The sequence below is a fragment of the Rhinolophus sinicus genome, linkage group LG11, assembly GCF_036562045.2.
Source record: "Rhinolophus sinicus isolate RSC01 linkage group LG11, ASM3656204v1, whole genome shotgun sequence".
In the NCBI taxonomy this organism is placed as follows: Eukaryota; Metazoa; Chordata; class Mammalia; order Chiroptera; family Rhinolophidae; genus Rhinolophus; species Rhinolophus sinicus.
This window is the reverse complement of record NC_133760.1, coordinates 32,872,269-32,880,022: the sequence shown is the minus strand read 5'-3', so window position 1 is coordinate 32,880,022 and position 7,754 is coordinate 32,872,269. Positions and strand designations below refer to the sequence as shown.

The 7,754-nt window shown below is 57.4% G+C and overlaps 2 protein-coding genes across 2 annotated transcripts; both read right to left on the bottom strand.

The window, feature by feature from the left end:
* Positions 1-99: 99 nt before the first annotated feature.
* CTRL (chymotrypsin like) lies at positions 100-2,114 on the bottom strand. Its single transcript, XM_019756317.2, has 7 exons — positions 1,971-2,114; positions 1,329-1,432; positions 1,155-1,234; positions 955-1,036; positions 615-795; positions 395-528; positions 100-313 (listed from the first exon to the last, which is right to left on the bottom strand). The coding sequence occupies exons 1-7, from the start codon at positions 2,020-2,022 to the stop codon at positions 152-154; spliced, it is 795 nt and encodes a 264-aa protein (XP_019611876.1). The 5' UTR covers positions 2,023-2,114; the 3' UTR covers positions 100-151.
* Positions 2,115-3,893: 1,779 nt separating this feature from the next.
* PSMB10 (proteasome 20S subunit beta 10) lies at positions 3,894-6,435 on the bottom strand. The gene is made up of 8 exons (XM_019756303.2): positions 6,250-6,435; positions 5,929-6,016; positions 5,741-5,838; positions 5,491-5,631; positions 5,140-5,255; positions 4,971-5,029; positions 4,184-4,335; positions 3,894-4,060 (listed from the first exon to the last, which is right to left on the bottom strand). Exons 1-8 carry the CDS (start codon positions 6,303-6,305, stop codon positions 3,949-3,951), a joined length of 822 nt encoding a protein of 273 aa, XP_019611862.2. The 5' UTR covers positions 6,306-6,435; the 3' UTR covers positions 3,894-3,948.
* Between the last annotated feature and the right edge of the window lie 1,319 nt (positions 6,436-7,754).

The following is a 7,754-nucleotide window of genomic DNA, read 5'->3' as shown; positions in this document are numbered from 1 at the left end:
TTAGGAAGATCCTGGCTCCTCAACACCTGCCATGGCAGAAGACCAAATCCAAGTGGGGATCGGCCCCCCTGAGCCAGGACAGACCAGATGACACAAGAAGACAGAGCCTGGGGTCTTTATTGGACTGGGATGGGAGGGGTCTGTGGTGGGCTCAGTTGTAGGCCGTGACCTGGTTGATCCACGTGCTGTACTTGCTAACGCGAGTGTACATGGCAGGTGTGTATACATTGCAGTTGCTGTTGCCCCAGGAGACGATGCCGATAAGCACCCACACGTTCCCCTTCTGGCAGACAAGAGGGCCTCCGGAGTCACCCTGAGGGAAGAAGAGGGGAGAAGTCAGTGTGGGGGGTGCCGGAGGACAGTGCAAAGAACAGGACAGGGTGCCAGAGCTTACCTGACACGAGGAGGCCCCCGAGCCACCGGCACAGATCATGGAGTCAGTGATACGTGAGCCCCAGTACTTCTGGCATTGGCTCACAGTGACCAGGGGCAAGGCCACCTGCTGAAGGCGTGCTGGGGTCACATTGTCTGTGGGCCGAGAAGGGGTGTTTAGGCCTCAGATGACTTGTCTCCACCCCAGCCCTCCCATCGGGATCTTTGGCCCAAGTTCCTACTTGAGCCACTGATGCGGCCCCAGCCAGTGGTGACACACTTGAGGCCGGTAGGCAGCACCTCATTTGGGGTAGCCAGGCAAACTGGTGAGATTCGTGTCGTGAACCGGGCTGGGGACGCAAGCTTCAGTAGTGTCACGTCATTGTTGAAAGTGGTGGGGTTCCAGTTCGGGTGTGTGACGGCCTGTGGAGCAAGCAAGGGGCCATGTAAGATGGGGCAAGCACAGGCCCCCAGGGTTGATGGGCGCTGAGGGGGCCAGGCCAGGGCGTGCCCTGAATTCTTCATCCCCAGAGCCCACTCTGCGCTGCCCTCTGTTCCCGTGTCTGCAACCCAGGTACTCACCCGCGAGATGGACAGAACCTGCAAAGGCTCAGAGTTGGATGATCGGTCATACTCGCCCAGGACGACAAAGTGACGGCCAGGTCTGCAGTGAGAGTGGGGTTGGGCAGCCACAGGGAGGGCAGAGCAATGAGAGGGGCATTCAGGGGAAGGAGGAGGGGAGAGGTGGGCTGGGGTGGGGCAGGTGGAATGAAAGCACTCACATGACATTGCAATGGGCAGCAGTGACCACCCAGGACTGGCTGATGAGGGAACCACCACAGAAATGGAAGCCGCTGCTGTCCTGAGGTCAGGGGTCAGAAATGGGAGGGGGATTCAGGCTATACCTAGGCATGAAGCACTTGGGACCCTGCCCTACACCCCCAGAGTGCATGTACCTGCAGGGACACCTGCCAGGGCCAGGAGCCCGGCACTGCGTTCTCCCCGTTGACAATTCTCTGGTTGAAGCTCAGCGCCGGTTTGATGGCAGGAATACCGCAGCCTGGCCATTGGGCTAGTGAGGACCTGCTTCCCGTACCCCAGCCCACCTCTCCACACCTCTCCCCAGGTGCCCCCAAGAGGGTGCAGATTGAGAGGGCTCATCGCTACTCCATTTCACTCTGAACGCCGTCTAGCCCCCTGCATATTCTCGGTCATTCCCACCCAACCAGCCCCCAAGTGTTGTCCACAGCTCTCTCCAGCCTACTTCCCGCCGTTCCCCAACTCCATCCACCCTCCAGCCCAGGCTGCTTGTCTCCCTGACCCGTGGGAGAGCCTCCTCCTGGCTTCTGTACCCCGTCCATGGCCCTTTGTGCAGCCATAGGGCTCTCCCTAAACTACACGTCTAACCTTCACTTAGCTTCCTAAACCCTCCCCGGCTCCTGGGCCTGGTCCAAGCTCCTGTCCACCACTTGCCTCCTTCCAGCCTTGGCACATCCTTTTTCCTTTACCCACTCTATCCACCTGCTTCCCTTCCAGCCCAGCCTGGCCCCCTCCTGAGCCCCTAGGCAAGAAGCCTGGGCCGGTCCTGGCCCACTCACCCCAGGAGGAGCCGAGTAGGACCAGGCTAAGGGTCAGGCTGAGCAGCAGCATTGTGGCAGGCGTGAAGCCGAGAACTGGGCTGGGCCTGGCTTTATGGGTCTCCTTGTCCTTGGGCTAAAGTCCCAGGCATGCGGCCAGGCCAGCTGTATGGGTACAGCTCCCCTCCCACGCTCGTCATGAGGGTCTCATTAGGCCAAGGTCCTCAGTCCAGGCCTGGGCTTATCAGACAGAACCCAGGTGTGAGGTTCTCACCTCCACCCCCAAAGCCTGGCTTCTGATTGACTATTTGAACCCCTTCACATTCCAAGTGCTGAGCACTGGGTCCCACAGACTTACAGTTAAATTAGGTCTATGATGGCCACCTGGTGGCTGGGATCCGGGAAATCTCCCAGGACAATCAGGGGCACCAGACTCCCAGAGAAGCGAGCTCAGCACTCAGGGACGTTCCTGACTGGTGGAGGGAATGTCCAGCTGGACCAGCTCTGCTGTGGAGGGCCAGGGCCATGTGGCAGGACAGGGGTTCTAGCAGGTTGTGAATCCTAACAGATACTGTCTCAGTGATTCCTCAACTTTGAACAGGAGTCAGTTTGCTCAGAGATGCCAACTCTCCCACAAGCACATGGTGTGGCTGGACCCAAACCTTCATCTGTCTGGCTCCAAAGCCCACACTCTTAATGATGAGATGATGCTTGGGAAGGACCTGGCACACAGGGAGGGCAAGGTGTGAGCCCTTGGTGACTGGCTGACCCTTGATGGAGGTTGCAGGTAGAAGGATGACAGCCATCAAATCTCTGACAACCTCCAGGCCTTAGGGCTCCTGTGGGCAAGCTTCTGGTGTCTGCAGCCTGTTTGTTGCTGAGCTCCAGGCTGAGCTTGAACCGAGGGAGAGAAGAGGCCTGTGTGCAAAGTTGCAATGGGTAAGTTGCCTGGCCGTCTAGGGGTGTGAGGGTTTCGACTAATTTCAAGAACCTATCAGTCAAAAAAGTAAGATGAGTTAATGGTTGAATAGATGGATGGATAGATATGTGGTAAAGCAAATAAAATACTAATTGTAACGTTTGTGGTGGGTATGTAGGGGTTCAGTGTGTACTTCTTTCCAGTTTTATGTTTAAAACTATTCATAATTAAACGTTTAGGGGAAAAGCACAATCGGGCTCAGGGATGTCCAGCCTAGTGTAGACCCTCCCCAGAGGTTGGGCGGACTCTCAAACAGTCCCAAGGCTCCAGAGGAGCTCAGGCATTCTGAGGGCAGGACGCACCTGCCAGCACGCAGGACCTTGGCCTAGCATTCAGTGGGTGCTCAGGAAAGGTTTGTTGGATAATTGTGTCACGTCATCTGTCCCCACATAAGCATTGTGACCCGTCATCCCAGAAAACTCGGAGTCAGTCCCCCTACTCGCAACCCAGTTTTGTGTTAGCACCTCAGCCTGGTCATCAGGAGGGTTTCACGGATAAAGGTGTAGCAGGGGTGAGTAGTGCTCTGTAAGAACCTACACTTGGAAATGGGCAGCTCCTCTGTCAGCACTTTAGCCCTCAATGGGACCGATGGGGTGGGGGGGCTTGACTGAGTGGTGTGGGGTTTGTCCTGGGTCACTGATGAGCCAGGCAAAGGAACTAAGTGGGGCCTTTTGGGTTTTACAACAGTCCCCAGTGGACTACAGGGCAAGATCAAGGCGTGGCAGTGGTAGGGGGAACCTCTATGGTGTAGAGACAGGAGGTGGCTTTCCACCTTGAGCCTGCAATGCTTGCCAGGACTGAAGTTCTGGAAGGGAGTAGATGCCTAAGGTGATGGGTGAAGGGCACCTTTAAAGCCAGATACTGGAGCTGTGGGAGGGAGTAGTTGCTGCAGGGATACCTTAGCCATAGAGCCCTGCTGGCTGCTTGCCCCCTCCACCCAAGAACAACACAGCCATCTCTTCAGGTATTTTTTTTCTGCATTTATTCCCCCTTGTTCCAAGCTCTAAGGCTCAGCCTATTTCACTCCACCTCCATGGTCTGCACAGTTTCCTCCACCAGCTCCAGGGGCAGTGGCACCACTGTCTTGGACAGGACAGCTGTGGTTCCAGGGGCAAAGCGGTACTGGCCGGGCCTAGGAGGGAGGATGGATGGTATCTCAACATGGAACCAACATGTGGCCCGTCTTCTAGCAGCCCCCTAGCTCCCCTGCTACCACCCATCTTCCCATGTAGTCCCACATCTCCCTTGCTCTCACCTTTCTATCGGTTTTGTGGGTGAGCTCAGGGTTCGCAGCAGCTTGGCACCGGTCTCTGTGATCACACATGCATCCACACTGCCCCCGGAGCCCAGGTCACCCAGGATTCCTGCAGTGATGGCTTCCACCAGCAGCCTCTGTGCGGCCTCCAGCTGTGGAGATGTGTGTGTGAGGCCCAGTGGACCCTCTGGTATCACCCTTAGGCAACAGCCTGGACTGTTCATCGTGAAGCCCAGACTTACCATTTGCTCACACCTAAACTCCTCTCACCCCCTACACCCCCATCTCCACCGCAAACTCCCCTCCCCATCTCTCTGCCTCCCTCTCTCCAGAGACCCCCTGTTCCACTGCCCCCATCTTCACAAATTTCTGAGTCACTTTCACTTGAGCCTCTGCTTTCAGTGGCCTATCCACCCAACCAATATGGTCTTGGTCCCCAATTCACCGGCTCATTGTCTCTCTTTCTGGGCCTTAGGCACCTTGGAAGCAACACTTCTGTCCCACCCCAAACAAAATCCAGACTCAGACCCCACCTGCTGTTTCCTCCTCCCTCAACTCCAAACGGTCCTGAGCTTTGACTTCTTGGAGCAGTCCAAAGCTTTGGCACCGTTAGTGATCTGTTGGAACAGCATCCCTCTACCCTCACTTCACTGGCCCCTCGGTCTCCACCTAGTCGTCATCTGCTCTGAGAAGCCTTCCGCGACTTCCCGACTAGGCCACGGTCCCTCTGGGCTCCCCAACTCCGAGTGCACTTCCCACCAACAACCACGTAGGTGGTGTCGCTCACCGTCATGTTCGGCTGGAACCGGTCCTCCAGCACCGCCAGGGCCGCATCCTGGCCGGAGCCTGCAGGCAGGAGGGACACGTGAGGTCAGCCGAGGCCGTTCCAACACAAGACAAACGTGAGGCCGGGGTCGCAGGTGCGGGGTTTGTGGGGACGGGACAGAAGCGCTCACCTAGGGCCGTGAAGGGCAGGCGGCTGTAGGAGCCGTGGGGGTGCACGCTGTAGAGCTGCGGTCCTGTCACGTCTACGCCGCCCACGACCAGAGACGCACCCACGTGGCCCTGGTACCTTTACGTGGAGTGACCGTGTTCAGCTGCGAGCTCGGGACCAAGACCCCACCCCTGGCTCCGGGCCCCGCCCCTTCCAGCGGTCTGGCGCTTCAGGACTGTTGCCCGGCTCCTCTCAGGCCGGCCTCTTCCGGTCTACGCGGACCTCGCAGCCCCGCCCTCCCCCGTCCCACCTCCTCAGCTCCGCCCTCCCCGCAACGACCCCTCCCCAGGGTCGTTTAGCTCGGCCCCAGCACCGGAAGAGCGTCTGGCGCAGCATGCGGGTGACGGTAGCTACGCGGGGCTCGCGGCCGGTGGACAGTGCGTGTAGCTCCATGTTGGATGCCACCATCCGCGTGGTCATCTCGGCGTCTGCGGCTACTCCAGCCCCACAACAGCTGAGGGCGAAGGAAGGGTCGGTGTAGGCGGGGCTAGGATGTGTGGGGACAGGGAATGTGCACGAGGGAGCGGTTCTTGCGTGGGGGAACGGGGCTGGGGAATTCTCACTAGATTTTAGGCGCGATGAAGTGGATCTTCTCGCAGTTCTTGTCCGCAACAACCGAATCGTTAGTGGCCCGCGTATCCGCCCCCAGGATGACCCCGTCCTGGGGAGGGGGGAAAAGAGGCCGTTAGCTCAGTGCCCGCCAGATCCCCGGCCGCTCCTCTAAGCCTCCCCGTCCGAACCCCCTACTCACTCGGAACACAAGACCTGCGATGGTGGTTCCGGTCTTGAGCGCATGAGGGACCCGGAGCCCCGGGAGCGCCCGTTCCAAGGATGAGTTTCTGGAAACGAAAGGGAGTGGCCTATGTTTCGGTTCTTCTGGGACCCCCCATCACATTGCCCAACTCCATCCCGGTCTCCCTCACCTCCCAGAGTAAGTCTGGGAACCCAAATCTCCCCACACATGCTACCCCCCCCCCCCCCAGCCCTTCGCCACCAGGAATAAAGGCCCTGCACTTCCGGAAGACCTCACCGAGATCATAGGCAGCTCGGGACCAACCATCCGCCACCTCACCTCTGGCAGTTCTCGAAGGAGAATCCCCCTTGGGTCTGTAGAGCTGTCTTCAGCATCTTGGGGTGAGCAGGGCAGTCCAGGAATTGGGGGTCGATGGTTAGAGGAGTGAGACCAGCGGGGAGCCCGAAGGGCCAAAGCCTTGTTCCCTGTGGGGCTCCACTGACGCTTCCTGCTTTCGCTTTCACTCAGGACGCTGGCGTGTTTTGCTTCTCTTTCGCTTTCACCTTCACTTCTGGTCTTAAGGAGGTTTGGTAGGGGGTGATGTCCCTTGCCTGGCTCTCCATGCTGCTCCCAGGTCCTCTGTCTGAACCGAAGGACATTCCTCTCTTCTGGCCATTGTTCAGCTCCTCCTCCCACTTCCAGTCTGAGCCCCTAGTTGTGCCACTGACACCAACTCTAACCTTAAGTACCAACATTCTAAGGCTGTCAGACCTTTTGCCAGGTCTCCGCATTATTACAGGTCTCCCAGCATTAGGCCCTTGTCACCCTCCTTTACCCAATTCCTGCCTGTCTCCTGTTGCTTTTGCCTTTTGCCAGAAACCTCAAACACAGAGGCTTAATCCTCAGCAATGTTGATGCTGGTCCTTTCATAGTCCCTATCTCAGGTGCTGTCTTCCCTCTCTCAAGAGGGGCCCCATGGCTTTCCATCTAGTGGCCTAGAGGCATGCTGGGCTCTACCCATGGCCAAGTCTTATTTCACCTCCCAAGTGACCCTTATCTATCCACGTTTTCCTCCTAACTATTGCCTTCGTCTCAGCCAGCCTCCTCTGTCCTCTGGCTACTGCACTGGCCTCACTGGCTTCCCTACACTTCCTGCCCCCCCCCACCCCAGCTCTACCCTGCAGAGAAGGGTCTCTTTCTAGATGGGAAATATGGTCACACTCTTTCCCTGGTTAAACCCTTCAGCAGCTGCACACTGCTCTTAGGCTCAAACTCAAGTCCTTACTGTGGCCCATGTTACCCTTCTCATCTGTCTGATCTCAACGGAGGCAGCACCTCCTCTGGGAAATCTTCCCTGACCCAGTACTCAACCCCTTGTTGCTCCCTAAACTTTTTTCTCAGACTACGTAGCTCTAGTAATAATTAAACCATTAGTGAAATGAATGATCTCATTAGTGGCTGTCACACCACCAGATTCTAAACTCTTGTGCTTTTGTCACTCACCTAGCACTCAACAGGCCCTGTCTAGAGGTGGCGTCTTGACTGCCCTTTTGGAGCAGGGAGAGAGCGCTCAGATCTCCCCCATCCCAAACCTTTGACTCATGTGCCCCATCCCACAGCTGTCCCCAGACCCCACGCCCAGAGCAGAGGCAGACACAAGTCAGGCTGCTTTCCCAGCTCAACTAGAGAGTGGGAAGTTGTGTATCTCAGGGTGCCCAGTTCAATCCTAGGCTTGAGCAAAGCCCATGTTGCCTATGCTCCACAAAGCACTAGGCCTGCGGCTGCTGCTGAATGAATCCTGGTGTGCAGACCCTAGTGACCCCCCTCAACCCACAATACATGTG

What these genes read in the sequence shown, in the direction of transcription:
- CTRL (XM_019756317.2), bottom strand. Translation starts at nt 2,022, where the DNA reads ATGCTGCTGCTCAGCCTGACCCTTAGCCTGGTCCTACTCGGCTCCTCC. An exon ending in CCTACTCGGCTCCTCCTGGG is followed by an intron (nt 1,433 to 1,970) that starts GTGAGTGGGCCA and finishes CCCAATGGCCAG; the next exon opens with GCTGCGGTATTCCTGCCATC. An exon ending in CCTGGCAGGTGTCCCTGCAG is followed by an intron (nt 1,235 to 1,328) that starts GTACATGCACTC and finishes CCCTGACCTCAG; the next exon opens with GACAGCAGCGGCTTCCATTT.
- PSMB10 (XM_019756303.2), bottom strand. Translation starts at nt 6,305, where the DNA reads ATGCTGAAGACAGCTCTACAGACCCAAGGGGGATTCTCCTTCGAGAAC. An exon ending in CTGCGCCAGACGCTCTTCCG is followed by an intron (nt 5,256 to 5,490) that starts GTGCTGGGGCCG and finishes CTCCACGTAAAG; the next exon opens with GTACCAGGGCCACGTGGGTG. An exon ending in CCTGCCCTTCACGGCCCTAG is followed by an intron (nt 5,030 to 5,139) that starts GTGAGCGCTTCT and finishes TCCTGCCTGCAG; the next exon opens with GCTCCGGCCAGGATGCGGCC.